The sequence below is a fragment of the Xiphophorus hellerii genome, chromosome 13, assembly GCF_003331165.1.
Source record: "Xiphophorus hellerii strain 12219 chromosome 13, Xiphophorus_hellerii-4.1, whole genome shotgun sequence".
NCBI classification, from domain to species: Eukaryota; Metazoa; Chordata; class Actinopteri; order Cyprinodontiformes; family Poeciliidae; genus Xiphophorus; species Xiphophorus hellerii.
Window position 1 is genome coordinate 12,417,159 of NC_045684.1, and position 16,686 is coordinate 12,433,844.

The following is a 16,686-nucleotide window of genomic DNA, read 5'->3' on the forward strand; positions in this document are numbered from 1 at the left end:
ACTTGATTGCAACTTTCTAAGACAGAAAATGTAAACAAAAATGGAGTGGTGTGAGATTTTAGCAGTTGTAGGATTTCTCTTTTGTCTTTAGAAAAAGACCACAAGATTTTTCTCCTGCTAACGTTAGAATGGCACATTCATTTGATTGTTTTCACCCAGAATGCCCTGCATTATAGTCCACGGCCTGCATTTGGAGCAGTCTCCGGTGCATCCACAAATGCACTTAAACCACAAAATAATTTGAAACTTGGTTCTTAGGCAGACCAAAGTTTCTTTTTTTTTCTTTTTAAAAAAAAAAATGAATAAAAAGCTTTTCTTTGGTCCACATCTGAGTTTGATTAAAGAAGAGGACTAAGCAGGGCTGGTGTGAATGATGCAGCATTAGACTGCTGGTTTATGTTTATATCTTAATTATTTCCTTGCCACATACAAAAACAATGAGGACGCTTGCATTGTGTCTAAATCAGTGGAGTCCAACCTTTTTGTCCCTGGGACCAAATTTAAACTACCCAGGCGCCACAACATTCATTAAACTAAAAATGCAAAAATGAGTTTGTTGCAAAAAGTTTTATAAAAACTGTAAATCCTTAAAGATCTAAAACATAAAAAAGGCTTCAGGCTGTTAACTTATTAACAGAAAAACAATTTTTCTTGATGTCACCAGTTGTTTTCGAAATGGTCGGCCAAATTTTTACAATTCTTGACTTGTGGTTGGGGGACCGTTCAAAATCATATCAAGGGCCACAATTGGCCCCCGGGCCACACTTTGGACTCCCCTGGTCTATGCTGTGTCGTTGCGTCACTAGGTGTAACATATTAACAGTAATGTAACAACTTGATTTAATTACCTTTATGCACTGCAGACCAGCATGCTGAGTAAGGGATTTGGGGAAGTGGGAGACCCTAAAGGAGGCAGCACAGGAACTACTGGTTCCCAGTTCCTGGAGCAGTACAAGACCGCCCAGGCGCTGGCCCAGCTGGCAGCACAGCATTCCCAGGCTGGACCTCCCAACACGGCACCTCCATCCTGGGACAACAATGCCTCCACTCTGGGGCAATATGGTGAGAATTAAGCTAAACTTTACTATTGCTTAATTTTTTTAAAAGTTCACATTTAAGGTATTTTCTGATTTTAACTTTTTCATTTTTCACCCTCGCTGTTGTGCAGAGATGAAAACTCAGTCAGAATCTGGGATCCACTCACCCTTTACGAAGCGGCAGCCCTACCAAACTGCCACTTCAACCTCGTCCATGTTGGATGTTTTCCTGCAGGACAAAGGGCTGCCTCCTCCTTCCTCTGTCTCCTCCTCTTCCTCCTTACCTCAACGAACCACATCTTCATCGCATGTGGTGCCGCCGCCTGCGTCCTCTCTTCCCAAAATGGCCGCCGTCCCCTCTCTGGGTCAGCAGGTCTCCCAGAGTTCTTCAGATGCCCAGGGCTCCAGTCCACTGCCTTTACATCAACACAAACTCAAACAGCAGAAGAAGAGAACTTCTATTTCCACAAAGGTAATATATATTTTATTATTATTTAAATGCCAACACTAATAAATGAAGTCCTATAGTAGTGAATTCAAACTTTTTTTTTGTTCATTTGTGTTGTTTTTATCTCAAAAGTGTGGTGCTGGAAAAGTTTGGAAATTTACCTTGAAAATATTTGAAGCTCCTGAATTTTACTGTGTAAAAATTGTATGTTCCCTGGCAGTTCAATTAAATCAAGATCATGAATGCTCTTAAAGGGCCGATTGTGCCAGAATAAATTGATAAAACCCCTTCACAGACTGTTGAAAATATGAATGAATTCTTAAAATTTAACAATATTTAACATCTTCTCAGTCTTTCTGGGATTTCACAATTGTTTTGATTGTTTATTGCAATTAAAATAAAAGTGTTTGTGGTACTAATTTGGAAATATTTGCAATATTTACGCTTATTTATGACGATAAAGGCAACTTTTTATTACTCGCTGTATAGATCATGACCTATAATCTGACATCAATTAAAGCTGAGGCAGCTGTTCAGTACAGTAAGAAAGTTTTTTTTAATTTTTGAGAAAAAGCCGCAATAAACTCCAAATTATGTATTCATACAAAAAAGTGTGGGGATTTGTTGATTTTTGCATGAATTTCCATGATAATTTGAAAGAAACTGGAGGGACTGATTGATATAATTTAGAAAAACTGCATTAAAATGATTGATAAAATAATATTTAATCACATTTAGTGTTTAGTCCAGAACTTAAAGGGCCATATAAAAAGATATGGTGAGTTTCACACGTGGCATTGGTTTGATGCAACAATTGCATCAAACCAATTTTTGTTTTCTTCTCACTTTTAAGTGTCATGTTGAGCATCGTTAAGCTTGTTTTATTCCAGTTCCTCCCTGATGTTCCTCTTCCTCTGCTCTCTCTCAGATTCCAGCAATGGCCGTTGAAATGCCCGGCTCCACAGACATTTCAGGCCTCAATCTTCAATTCGGAGCGCTGCAGTTTGGATCAGAACCAGTTCTACAAGAGTACGAGTCCACCCCTGCCACCACGACGCCAGGCAGCCAAGTTCAGAACAGCCTCTACACGAGTCCCAGCAGGTCGGTAACCTCTGAAGCCCAATGCTGGAAAAGGTTTCCTGTCTCAACACATCGACAGGTTGATGCTGGGAAAAAAATCTTAAGTTCTGCTTTTTATATTTGTGGTATCTGATGCCGTCTTGTGTACACAACATAGGAATAAAAATGCCTTAAAATGTGTTTTTTAGGACTGAGTTGGAAAAAATCTTATTTTTATTGAGTCTTTCTATTGAACTTCTATTAAGGCATCATCAAACATATGTTTATTTTTTCTGCAAATGCTCTAGTCCAATTTTAATTGATCTAATCAACATCAAACCAAAAAAAGTAATATTGTGATTTTTCTTTTTTTTTTTATTTGTGGATAATTTCATTCTGATTTGCAGCGAATCAACTCCCGCTCTGTCGAACTCCAGCCAGATGGAAATGTACGATCAGAGAGCGCCTCAAACGCGCCGCTATCCCCCCTCGGTCTCATCCTCTCCTCAAAAGGACTTGCAGCCCAAGGTAAAGCTGCTGCAGCTGCCTCTTAATTGTTACCTTAAATTTTCAATATTTTTATCCAGTTTGATTTCGTTCTCATTTTATTTATTTTTATTTCTATTGATTGTGTGCAACTTTTATTTTAAATTAGTACTGTTTTGTAAAAATGCTTACATTTTCATTTTTAGTATTGATAAGATTAGAATATTGTATAAAAATATGCTTATTTTATTAAATAAATTCAGTTAGTGAAGCATAGATTAGCTACACAGACTGATATTTTCAAACATTTCAGTTAATTATGATGATTTTCTACTTGCAGCTCATTAAAACGTAACGTATTAGATTAGAATATCTTTTCAAATTTTATTAATGCATAATTTCTGATCAAACCAATTCTCATTTTCATAATTTTTATTTTTTATTATTTCAGAATGGCTTCAGTTCAATACAAACTAGTCAGTCTGTTGAAGGTAAGTGTTTGTTTTTCTGTCTTATTCTGAACAGTAACAGCAGGATTTCTGATTGGTTTCTATTCTACGTCTTAAATATGTACATTTGTTGATTAGTTGCTTATTCCATTTACTTTTACAAGCTTATTATACATTCTTTAGGGAAATCAAGTAAATGTTTATGTTTAGGTTTGGCTTCAAATCAGGAATTTCAGTAGTTAACTCAGTTCACATAGGTCAGAGAAAAAAACACATTAGTGGAAAGTTATATTTTTCTTAGATTCTAAATAAGTCATATATTAAGTTAGTTTTTAGAATCACTTCATGGTTATAAGATGAAACCCCGATGAAGTGAAATTATCTTCGCAGTGTGAGCATCTTACAGCAAACCGTTTCATTTCTGTCCTACTCCAGGCTCTGCGGTATCAGTAAAGCCGGGTTCTGATTCAGTCACGCCTTCATCCGTCTCCAGCATGGCCGCTCTGGCAGACAGCGGCTCCGGCCCCGCCAGTCAGTCGAACCTCGGCGCTCTCGGGCACAACGAAGAACTACCACCAAGCTCCATTCCCCCTCCTCAGCACAACAAGTGAGCTGAAGTTAAAATGTGCATCCAGGCCGTTGTGAGAGCTGACGGATTGTCTGAACCAGCCTGTTTTATTTTCACAGCTCTCATCCATTGCAACAGAACAGTCTGGCTCCGTCTTCAGTTCGAACGTCAAACTCAAGCTTACTGGTGAGCTCTTTAAACGCTCGACTCGGCTTGATTTTCCTGCAGTAAGGGCAGGAAAATCAATGTCGATGTGCATTTCTTGCTCCATTTTGTGCTGCAGTTCAAAGTTGCTAACAGCTTTTTCAGTGCTTCCTGTGGCTGCAGATGGATGGACTAGATGCAGATTTGCGCTAATGGATATATAATCCCATCAGTCTTAAGTACATCCTCCTTCTGTCTCAGCAGCACCCCAACGTAGACGGCGACATGAGCCTGCACTCGTCCTTCTCCTCCTCTGTCTCAGCTGTGCCGTCTTCATCGGTCCTCCCCTCCTCCTCCTCCATGGCTGCAGTGCAGGTGTCGCTAGGAGCCCCTCAGGGCTCCTCGTTGGGCCCTGCCACCGTCTTGACTCCCTCGGGCCAAGGTCCTGTCAGCAGTCTGGCCATGGGCGTCAACGCTGCCTCCATGGGTGCACAGACGGTGGCCCCCGCCTCCATCATAGTCTCTACGACATCCTCGACCGTTCCCTCTTCTGCCACTTCTTCCACACGCAGCTCTGCAGCTTCCTCAGGTTGGGCGACAAGTCAGAAATACACACTCTTTAAACCGATTATGCAAAATTCACATTTTGCACGTTTTTCTGTCGATTTGGGTCTTGACCGCTTCTAAAAACAACCCAAGTGGTAAATAAAAAAGATAATACCCGATAAGATCAGATATTTTTTTAGTGTATGGAAAATTAGCTGTTTCAAAAACCTGCCGATTGTTAAGTCACTGCGCCGTTACGTAGCAGCCAAAAGCGGAGCTCCAGCACATTTAGTCAGCTGGTTTTACATTGTATGCGCTGCACAATGGCTGCTGGAAAATAGTGTTTCGTTGTTGACTTGCCATTCAGAAACCACTTGCTGTTTTTTGTTGGTTGTGCAGGAGGCCCCACTTCTGCTTTTCGGAGATGTGTAGCTGTATAATTTTGCATCTGTTTGCAGCCATTTTCAGTAAAAGAATACTAATACTATTCCAATTTTAGGCAGTTAAATGTTTTGTCATTTTAAAAAAAGGAATTAGATGGTATATTTGCATTTTTTTAATGAATTTCTAATGTGTGAAAAATCTTAAATGGTTACATGAAAAATATGCAGAATGTACCATTTAAAAAAAAAAAAGATTTACTAATGTGATCATTAGTTGCAGCCATACAGTGCAAACTTTGAGGCAATCAGGAAATTGTTTTTATTTTTAATAACGGTGTTAGTTCAGTTTTATTTACTTCCTTATTTAAATTGTTTTGTGCGTACAGGGAAAGCACCTCCAAACCTGCCACCTGGTGTGCCCCCTCTACTGCCCAACCCATACATTATGGCTCCAGGACTACTGCATGCCTACCCTGTAAGCCTCAAAATAATTTTATCTGAACTTTTATGTTTGCTCTTCACATTCCTGCAACGGTTTTCTGACATTTTCCCACTTCATCTCAGCCTCAGGTGTATGGCTACGATGACCTACAAATGCTGCAAACAAGAATACCATTGGTGAGTTTCCTCTCCAGAGCAGCACTTAACTGCTGAAAAATCAACTCAAACCCACACACTGCCGTACTGATGGCTTATCTTTTGGTTTGTTAACATTTCTTTTTCTTTTTCTAGGATTATTATAGCATTCCATTTGCCACTCCAACAACGGCGCTGACAGGCAGAGAGGGCAGTCTGACAAGCAACCCGTACTCTGGTGAGTCCACTTCGAAGAACTGATTCGAGAAGTTATGATGCAAAATTCACATTTTTGCATGTTTTTGTACTTTATTTGGGTTTATATTGTTTCTAAGAAGAAAAAAACCCACCCATGTGCTAAAAAAAATGTATCCAGCCATTTTTTGGCCGTAAGATAATGTTTTTTCAGTTTTATTTTTGGGATAATAATTTGCAGAAGGAGCTTTTTTTCCCCCCCATGTTTATCTAATCCTGGATATTGATTGTTTTCCACAGCGCTCATTTTTTTTTTTTCTTCTTGTCCTGTTTTCAGGCGACTTGTCGAAGTTCGGTCGAGGTGATGCATCGTCCCCGGCTCCGGCCACCACATTAGCTCAGACGCAACAGAATCAGACCCAGACGCACCACACTACGCAGCAGCCCTTCCTCAACCCGGCGCTGCCGCCTGGCTACAGCTACACAAGCCTCCCGTATTACACTGGCATGCCGGGCCTGCCCAACACCTTCCAATACGGACCTGCTATGTTTCCGGTGAGAAACTTCACATCATCACAGGGCTGCTGGCCGGCCTATCAGATCGCAGAAATGAGAAACTGACAGACATTCATAACGAGGACAGCTGAGGATGTGATGCAGGAGAAAGTCCAAATATGACCGTTTTTGATCTTTTAGAATAAGGCTGAAAGAGAAACTTCTGGATAAAACAAGATATTTTGGTTCTTTGTAATTAGAAAATGTTGTAAGCCTTTTCAAATTCTGCAAAACTTTGACTTTGTTGTCCTTAAGCCGCTTCGTAACCACTTTGGCTGTAAGCTTGGAGTCATTAGCTACGTTTCCATTGGCCATTAAATTGTGCAAATTGGAATTAAGAAATTAAACTCATTTAATGGAAACGCATAAATTTAGAAAAAAACTAGTTTTTGCGCATGTGTGATATTTGATTTGATTTTTTGGGGCTGTATTGAAATTAGTGTATTTCACAAAATTGCAATGGAAACACTTTTTTTGCATCACACTAGTCATAAATTCAACAACCGAATGTTGCTACTGGCGAAAATGACAAAGACGACAGGAAGTGGTAGGAAGATCATATTTTTTGTCGTGTAAACAAAACTTATTCATGTGTGGTTTTTGTTTTGTTTTGTTTCAAACGGCATTTCTTATTTTTAATGCGAAATTATGCTTCTTTTTTTTATGTTAGCGGAATATTGATAAAGTTTTGCTCACATTTGTAATTGAAACGCAGCTACAGTTTGTTTGTAAGACCAACCTGCGCCCGAGCTTTTACTTCCTGACTGATGTTGCTTCAATATTCCTACTTGATGTTCTCTTTCCTCGTGATAACTTCTATTTTCTGAAGTGCACCAGTTCCTCCTGCAGCACGATGCTGCCACCCCCATTCTTGATATTTGGGATTTTGTTCCCAGACTTGCAAGTGTTTTTTACAGCGGTTCACAGATCATGTTTCCAGAAGTGAAGATCTGTGTACCTGTGTGCATTTACAAATTGCAATCCTGCGTTTTTAGGTTTTTGATGTTATTGCTTTTTTCTGACTGGCTATGTTAAAACATGCAAAATTCCTTGATTGGATTGAAATGTAGTTGGATTAAATAATCCGACGGTATTGTTTGTATATGGGCAAAAAATTAATTAATCTGGTTATGATGTGCGTTTACATTCACTTTGGAAAAAAGTAATAAGGGTCTAATGTTATGTATTTAAATAAAGACATGATAACATGCAGGTTGAGCAATTTTTCAGATTTTTTTGATGAAATAATTGCAGTCTTTTTTTTTTTTTGTCATTAGGTTGGAAAATCTTAGCTTTTTTCAGAATTAGCTGTATGAGCTAAAACTCCGTTTCCAAACAAGGATTTTGACTTTGATTTCAAGTGTTCACAGCATACAGACATTTGGTACAAATACATAAACTTTAAGCGATTTTATTATTTTTTTTTTTTAAATAACATTTTCCAGAAATGTTAACATAGAAGAAATTGTATTCATCCAGTTGCAATTCTAAAAATAAAAAATTAAAATTAAAAAAAAAAATTTTCTGAAGATTATGTGATATTTGCAGTCCTAAAGTTTTATTTAGCTGGACTAAGAGCAAAATGGTTCTTGCAAACATGAAAAGTTTTAATATTTATCCAAATAATTTCTTGATATTTAGTCTAAATGAAGACTAAAATCCCAGCTCTGTCGGGTTATTTTATATATTTCATCCTAACTTGCTTCGGTTTTTGCTCAGGTGGCTCCTACCTCTTCGAAGCAACACGGTGTGAATGTTGGCGTTAATGCTTCTGCCACGCCCTTCCAGCAAGCGAGTGGCTACAGTTCCCATGGATACAGCACTGGTGAGGATCCCGCTCTGTAAACCTCCACGACGGTTCTCACAGTCCGCTCATTGATTTTTATCGTTTTCCCCGTTGGTGTGGGATCCACATTTCATCCGAACTCGGCTGCATCTGCAAGTGTGAACATTCTGTGTGTGTGCAGAAGTTTTATTTCTTCATGTTTGTGAAGACGGTCGTCGTTGCTGGAAGACGTTCTTTTCCTTTTTTTTAAAGTTTTTTTTAAAATTGAGCCACTCATGTTTATGCTTGAGGATTTAAACTTCTGTTATGATATGAAGGTCTAATTTCCACCATGTTGGAAGTGGAAGTGAATGCACCAGCAGCAGATAGAGGGGTTAGGTTATTGGTTTCCTGCTATTTCCGTGGCTTGCTCTGCTCATTTTACGAAGTCTTTCTTCGGGCTTTGCCATTGATCACATCTCTTGCACACAATTACGATTGAAACTACCATTTTTTTTCCATATTTCCTTTTTAGCTCTTTTGTTTCTCTCCTGTTTGTTTTCCTCGTGGTTTTCAGAAGTTTATGTTACACATTTGTATCCATTCTCCTCCCCAGCACTGAAGTGTTTTTGTAGTTTTATCTTCTTCCACACTCTGCATCCACAACATGCACATCACCCATTCATTCTAAGCTGCACCATCTGCTGCTTTCTGCCATCACCCCACTCAAACTCACTCTCAACCCCCTTCCCACACACACCCTGCCTGCCCCTCACTTCCCTCACCTCCTTCCCCAAGACTTGAGTCAAACAGTATTTGCAAATGATGTTGACGTTGATTTGGACCGTTTAGACAGGCTCTCCGGTGCAAAAACACAAAATCTTACCAAGTATTTTTGTCTAGTTTTTAGTGCAAATATCTTGGTACACTTGAAATAAGTCAAAATTAACTTCTAAGAAACTTTTCAGCACAATATGGGAGCTTGTTTTTAAGAAACTAAAGTGAAAATACTTGGTAAAGCGTTGTTTTTGGAGTTGGTCTCCAGACTCTTTAGAGCACCGTCTACATTACAACGTTTTGGCGAAGCCTGTCATCTAGTTACGATTCCAGACCAGGAAATTATTTGCAAATGCTGTGTGAAGCAGGTCCGCCCCGTCCCCCTGCCTGGTGTGTCTAACGCTGTGGGCTGCGGCTGTGTGTCTGACTGTTGCAGGCTATGAGGATGTGGGCCAGGCTTCAGGGAGTGGGGATTTCTGTAAGGGCGGATACGGCACTGTCGTGGCCGCTGCCGCTTCTGCACAAAACAAGCCAGCCAGCTCTGTCACCGGGCCTGGAGTCGGTGAGTGACGCCATACGCCGAATTAAAGCAAAGAACAACAAAACAAAAACTATTCCTTCAGTCCTCCTCCTCGTGTCACCAGCCATCCCTCTCCCCCCTCGTCTGTTTTCTTTCGCTCTTGTTCATTTTTTGCCTCATTGCTGGAGAGCTTTGCCCGTCGGACAAACATCACACCACATTTGCCTTCAGTTGTGCCTCTTTTACCAGCTTATTTTACCTTCTTTTTTTTCCCCCCCGTTTCCTGAATTCTGCACAGGGAAACTCATCATCAGCCCCATCGTAGGAAGTTAAAATATGACGAGCTGAAACAATCCCAGCTGATTATGAGTTTCTCTGCTTGTTGCCGTCCTGTTTGCCGTTTCGCTTGCTCTTCATCCTCATCATCGCTGCTCAAAGGGCATCAGAACAACTCGATGCTTCCTGTTCCTGTCAATGGTGAAGAGTGACTTTATGTCCGAGCTCTTGGGCTCCTGCTGGTTGGATTTAAACCTCGCTGGTTCTTGGATTTGTTGGGCCGAGTCTGATGGATGTGAGAATGTTTTGTCTTTGTAGCCATTTTGACCAATCGCAGCGTTTTAAGGAGGTTTTTCTCATTGCTATTGTTTTTTTTCTGAACATCTACTGTGCATGCAGAAAGCCTGGTGTGATCGAACTGAACTTGAAGTGCTACGACTCGTTGTTTGCCTTTATTATTACAGTCTAATCCAGTTGTGTCCAAACGTTTTCCACTGCAGGCAAAGTTGAAAGTAGTTTGTGTTTTTTTTTTCAACTTAAAAAAATGCTAAAATAATGTTGATAAATTGTAGAAAACAGGCTCAAACATTTGCCCTTAAAGAAATGTGTACAGTTTTTTAACTTTGTGGGTCAAATGTTTTCTATGTTGTTGGTTTCTAAATTTATTCTATTACCGGCAACAACAATAAAAAACTTTACTCAAACATCTGTGTTCTGTTTAGTCAGGATCAGTGAATCAACAGGAAAATGTCGCCCAATTCTGATCTGTGCCAACTTTACATACGGTTCTAATTTGGATACATATCCGATTGTTTTGAAAGCGTCTGCAGTCGGAACGGTCAATTTGCATTTGACCCAACATTTAAGTCATTATGCTGAGACATGCAGCATAATTCTGCACCAGTAAAATCCAGATGCAGTGAATCTGGATGTAAACAATGGCTGAAAATTATAATTATGTACTTTTTTAAAGAAGTCTTTGTCATTGAAGCTCATCACAATCCCACCACTTCTGTCTCTGACTTCACATCTAAGCAGGTTTCCCTACTGACGTTTCAGTCAATGCTCCACAAAAGTCAATTCTCCTCCTCCTTGTTATGATCTTATGGCGATGCTGTCGGCTCCAGTTGCTGAATAAACTTTAAAATCGATCCATAAACGGCTCAACGTGTTGCAACTTTTGTAATCGAGTGACGTAAACATTCTTCTGTAAACTGCTCACACAGAAATCTGACTCCAGTCGCAATTAATTAGTAATATGAACAACCACGCAAACAAAAATTTAAATTGAGCACTGAGACCTGCAAGTTTTTTTTATTACTAAAAAGTCACTGGATGTTTGTAGATGTGCAATTGTTGCATTTTAAAACTCTCAACAATTGTCATGCAAAATTGCATTAAAGCCAAACTTTGCTGGATGGTAAACTGTCCCAGAAATGATTTTGATAAATGTTAATATTATTGTTTTGAAATCATTTTCAAGTGGTATATTGATAATGGCTTAATAATTCAAGTTCTTCTTCTCAAAAACTAATAAACTTTAATTTTGCAACCAACATTTGACACTGGAACTGGAAGATATTTAAAAAAACGATCACTAAACAATAAATAATGTGGAAATAAAAAACACACACATCCAAAACCTTAAATAAAATGGATTATTTGGCATCTGTCAACAAAATAGCCCTTTAATTCTAGATTATCATGCAATTTATTGCTAATTGGACCAGTCTATGCAGAAGTAAGTTTCTTTAAAGTTGATTTTAAAGTATTTTTTGCTTTACTACCAAAAAATTTACAATATTTATCATTTTCAAAATGTTCATATTTTCTAATAATGTCTTTCCTACTGGACGAAAGCTTCTTCATAATCATGTAAACTGAGTGCTTTTCAAATCTACTGCAGGTAAGATGGTGACTGCTGATAACTACTCTGTTTAAGCCTTACACAATAAATAAAATAACAACTATCCCTTTTTCACCGAAAATGTTTTTTTTTTTCTCTTGAACTGGAATTATCAATTAAAATTAAAGCCTTTAGTTCCCGTTTTTAGACACTTATTGATCTCCAGAGGTTGCATTCACAGGAACAACTAAGTTGGGTTTTTTTCATATATTCTTTATCTAACATGTGGAAATGAAGGCAGAAATGTTTTAACATCAATGAGCTCCTGGCCTGAAGATGGTTCACTCCTTTTCGTGTTTTTTTTTTTTTTGACCCCGTTTAGTGTTGATGTGAGTGTTTTTTTAATGTGTAGTTGGACCAAACATGGCTGCAAAAACATAACAGGATTATTCACTATAACTTAATTTCTTTACTTCTGTTCCTCCTTATTTTGTCTCTCAGAAAAGGCAAATCTGCTGAAATCATCTATGAACAAGAACATAGATGTAGATGCTGAGGATTTGTCACCACTTAAGATTATTTTTGTTTTAATTCCCCGTCACTGCCTTCTTGTTGTTGAAATGTGTAAAGGACCATATTGTTAATTTTGATGGGAGACGATCTCACTCAGTTCTGGATAAAGTTTGTAATGTCTCTCTTTTTTTTCTGCAGGAGTTTCTGTGACATCAAGCAACACAGGAGTGCCGGATATTTCGGGATCTGTTTACACGAAGACACAGGTAGCTGCAGGTTATGACCAATATCTTTGCAGTCGAGCAGCAATGCCTAATATTATTTTTTTCCTGATTTTTGGTTTCTTCCCGCAGTCGTTTGAGAAGCAGGGTTTCCACGCCGGGACGCCAGCAGCTTCTTTCAGCCTCCCCTCGGCGCTGGGAACCGGCGGGCCCATCAACCCCCCGGCGGCCGCTGGCTACGCTCCAGCCCCCTTCATGCACATCCTGACCCCGCACCAACAGCCCCACTCTCAGATTCTGCACCACCACCTGCAGCAAGACGGCCAGGTAGATACTCAACATATTCAAGGACACAGCAGCGTTAAAGATGACCAGGCAGAAAAAATCAGATGTTTACATACACAGTTTAAAAGATGCACTATTAGACCATATTTTTACTGTTTTGTGTCCATTAGGATTTATACTCTAATACTGCAGTTTAAAACAATTTGGAAAACGCTTAGAGTTCATACTGGGGCTTGAAATTCTTACATTTCATTTTGGTGTTTTAAAGGTTTGGAAAATGCTGGATATTCAAACTGCACAGTTTGAATAAAGTGCAATCTAACATTTGATTAAAAGCCTAAATTTTTTTAAAGCCTGGTTTTTAATTGAATCAGCTAATGAAAAGACACAAACACATTTTTTCCTCAATATCTGAAGTTAAATCAGACCAAACTTTTCTTGTTTTTGGGTCAGTTAGAATCACCAAAATTATTTGTTAAGTTCCAGAAAACCTAGCAAGAAAATGTGAGATTTTTTTGTAACTTTCTCAGACCAGTCAGGTGTCTATAAGAGACTTTTCAAAACACAAAACTTTTGTCATATTTTAGTTTAACTTCCCCCTGCTGTAGAATGTAAAATAGACTAATCATGGTAATAAATTATATCGCTTCTTCTTTAGTTCAGTTGTATTGTTTTTAACTCCAAAGTTTGGTGCTGGAAAAGTTTGAAAACTTCCCTTGAAAGTGCTTGAATTTTACTGTGGAAAAAGCATTAAGACGCTGTATCCCTTAAAGGGTTGCCAGGTTTGACTGATTCCAGCGTAAAACCCATGAAACTCCAAAAATCCAGCTGAAATCTCAACCTCTAATGAAAAAAAATAAAAATATTTTGGGTCCCATACGTCCTCCACTGTATTCAGACAACATTTTTGGTTGTTGTTTATTGTATTCTGACAGCCAGAACCAGAACCCATTAGGACTTGACTATCTGAACACAAACAGACTTGAGTTTTTTCCCTGGGATTTCTGTTTTACAATATACTTCTGTATCGTGACACTTATCCAATGACTGATCATTCGATTTTGAAATAAATTAACTAAAAAGATAAGTGCAATAACACTGCATTTAATTGAAATACAAATAAAACTCTTTTCAAAGATTTTCCTCTTTCTAAAAACGCACTAAAGCTGTTCTGGTTTTTCAACTAAACGTGTTCAAAAGCAGCCCAATCTGGCAACAGTGCATCAGTTACAAAATCCCAATAAAATGAGAAACATTTGAATCCTTATTGCCTATCTGAACCCTGTTGACGATCAGTTTTCTCTTGGCAGAGCGGCACCGGACAGCGCAGCCAGAACGCCTCCATTCAGCAGAAATCTCAGATAAACAAGTCGGTGTACAACAGCTACAACTGGGGTGGGAACTAACATCTGCCGACGGGACCTCCTCCTCCACCTCCTCCTCTTGAGGCGGGGTTACGGCTCATCACTCATGCGAAACCGTGTCCACATGTGAAGCTCCCTCTTCCTCCTGCAGAGGTTTCCCTCCCGTCTCTTGGCCCAGCCACTCCCTGCAGTCCCGACTGCAGCCAGAGGAGGCGCTGTGCCAGGAGGGGCCTAAAAGTTGGAGCTGAAAATGGTTATAAAAATTAGGTGAAACGTTGAGTGTTGGGAATTTGTATCATGATAGCCCCCCCCCCCCCCCCCCTCCCTTTCTGCTCTCCACCCCTTTTTCTTTAACTTACATGTAACATAGAACTGTTTTCTAAAAGAATGAACTTTTCCTGTATTTAACTTTTTTTTCCCCACCTTTTTTCTTAGCTGAACGAAGTAAAATCTGAAGGCGGTTGGGAGGGGGAGGCAGGCTGGTTTTCTATTTCTCACCCTCAACTCACCTCCTATTTAATCTTCCAACACAAAATATCTAAAAAAAAAAAAAAAAAAATTGCTGTTGAATGTTTTGTTTTTTCCTCCTTTTTTTTCTTTTTAAGTTTGAAGAAACAATTCTCTTAATTGGTAGAGTTGTGAAGTTTATTTTTTACCAAATATAGATATATTATTATATATAAAGACATATAAGTGAGCTCACTGGCTTGGACTGTGAGGAAGGTGTGTTTGTCATGTGACTGCGTGCATGTTTGTACACACGGGTGGGGGGGGGGGCTGCGTTTGTGTACTGTGCTTCGTTTTTTCGCCTAGCACAGGAGTTTTTCATTATCCGACGCTTGTACAGTTACCGTTCCCATGAGTTTAAAACGACGCTGCCTGAGGTCCCTCTTCTTTTGAAAAATGTTTTAAGGATTTTTCCCAAGAATCGCACCAGAGCCGCTTTGTTTTTGTTTTTTTAAGTGTTTTATTTAGTTTTCCCGAGGCCCCCGCCCTCCACAGCCTCCTCTCCGCTTCACCACCTGCCCCCCTCCTGACGTTGTAAGGAAACCTGCACCATTGAGTACTGATGGACAGAGTTGTGCTATGGCTTTTCTTTTTGTCGGTGGTTTATTTTTTTTTTCTCTTCTTTTTGTACTGTGCGTTTTAAAACAAAAGATTTAAATGGATAAAATTGTCTTGTACATATATAAAGAAAAAACACAAGTACTGTAGTCCTTGTTTGTCGATGGCTTTCTTTTTTGCTTTTCTCAAATTCTCGCGGACTTGTTAGCTTCTTTTGTTCCATTTTTTTATTTTGTAAAAATATATAAATATTAAGTAAATAAACAAAGACATTTTCATCATTTTGGATGTTAATGTCTTTTAATAAACAGATTTTTTGTGGTGTGTGAATGTTAACTTTTCTTCTAGCAGCTGGAACTTTTTAAGCTTTGATCCAAGTCGGTGTCAATGAATTAGAAAGTCATGGATCTTTCTCACTCTGGAGAAGTACAAAATGTAAGTGCTTTTCAAATCTAGCTAAAATGGTCAAATATTTGTATTTTCAGACTTTATTGATTGGTCTAATTGACCAAAACTGATCAATCTGTTTCCTTCATGCCTACCTAAAAGGACTGGAAACATTCAATTAGTCTTTAGAAAATAATTAATCTGTTCATTTACTTTGTCTGTTTACGTTTTTCACCTTTGAAAGAATCCATGTTGTTGCAGGAGTAACTACAGCCCTGTTTACTTGCAGCGCTGACATGCGCGATCACGTCACCCAGTGACGTCAGCGTAGACAGCATCTGTCAGCCGTGGAGAATTTGACCAAATTCACATCTTGGTATGAAGATGACAAGATCTGCTAAAAACAACTTTGGGACTGAAGTTTTCCCTCTTTTCTAATTTGATAAACTTATTTTGATGTGACAAGAAAATCGATCACTTCCAAAAGTCAAGGTTTAAAGTGTTTTTAATGTGTGTTTTTTTCAATACTGCTGGATTTAAAGACATTTTATTTAAATTTCTTAATCAAATGACGCATAAGAATATTTATGATTTATACACAGTTAAGCAGGAAATAGCATTTGATAAAACTAACGAGCAGTAAATGCAACAGGTAAACATTAATTGGCTCTTGTATTGATAGCTACGCTTTTGAAACTTCAACCAAAGACGCCAAAAGTAGGAATAATTTTAAGTTATCTGCATCTATTTGAGAATGGTTTGGTCAAACAATCTGAATAATTATTTTTGTTTCCCTTTTGATAAACTTCTTGGTTTTTTTCTTGTTTTTTTGGAAGAGTTTTGTGTGGGAAATACGGTTCTGGAAAATATTTTCTTAAAGGTGCTTCTTTCACAACGAAAATATTAAATGTTCAGATGTCAGCCTGGAAATATGCAAATACTTTATAAATATGTTAGCTATTTTAATACCTTTCTTTTCAGGGAAATATTGACGCCGTAAATTAATCTGAATGCATTTTTATCTACAAATTCCAACTCGTAACTAAAGAGTGTTGTATTGGAATAACTAGTGGCTGTGTCGGTATACATTTCAGTCACATCATTACTGCTGGAGTAATTATCCTGATTATTAAATTATGCGGACTCGTTGTAGTAAAGTGCACGTGTTTTACCGTCTTTACGGTAACGCTCTCTTTGCGACATATTGCGTCATGCGTGCGG

The 16,686-nt window shown here is 38.6% G+C and overlaps 1 protein-coding gene across 6 annotated transcripts in view; it reads left to right on the top strand.

The window, feature by feature from the left end:
* Positions 1-15,227, top strand: part of ubap2l (ubiquitin associated protein 2-like) — a 32,954-nt gene extending 17,727 nt beyond the window's left edge. For 2 of the 6 annotated variants that reach the window (XM_032581138.1, XM_032581141.1), the window contains exons 13-29: positions 864-1,062; positions 1,169-1,509; positions 2,414-2,586; positions 2,952-3,072; positions 3,482-3,521; positions 3,915-4,086; positions 4,167-4,233; positions 4,453-4,780; positions 5,507-5,595; positions 5,685-5,738; positions 5,853-5,934; positions 6,229-6,446; positions 8,166-8,271; positions 9,425-9,550; positions 12,342-12,409; positions 12,497-12,691; positions 13,960-15,227. In XM_032581138.1, the coding sequence (XP_032437029.1) occupies positions 864-1,062; positions 1,169-1,509; positions 2,414-2,586; positions 2,952-3,072; positions 3,482-3,521; positions 3,915-4,086; positions 4,167-4,233; positions 4,453-4,780; positions 5,507-5,595; positions 5,685-5,738; positions 5,853-5,934; positions 6,229-6,446; positions 8,166-8,271; positions 9,425-9,550; positions 12,342-12,409; positions 12,497-12,691; positions 13,960-14,055 (2,475 nt within the window). In that variant the 3' untranslated portion in view covers positions 14,056-15,227. The remainder of the gene's footprint in view (positions 1-863; positions 1,063-1,168; positions 1,510-2,413; positions 2,587-2,951; positions 3,073-3,481; positions 3,522-3,914; positions 4,087-4,166; positions 4,234-4,452; positions 4,781-5,506; positions 5,596-5,684; positions 5,739-5,852; positions 5,935-6,228; positions 6,447-8,165; positions 8,272-9,424; positions 9,551-12,341; positions 12,410-12,496; positions 12,692-13,959) is intronic. The other 4 variants (XM_032581142.1, XM_032581144.1, XM_032581139.1 and 1 more) reach the window with 3 other exon arrangements.
* The last annotated feature ends 1,459 nt before the right edge of the window (positions 15,228-16,686 follow it).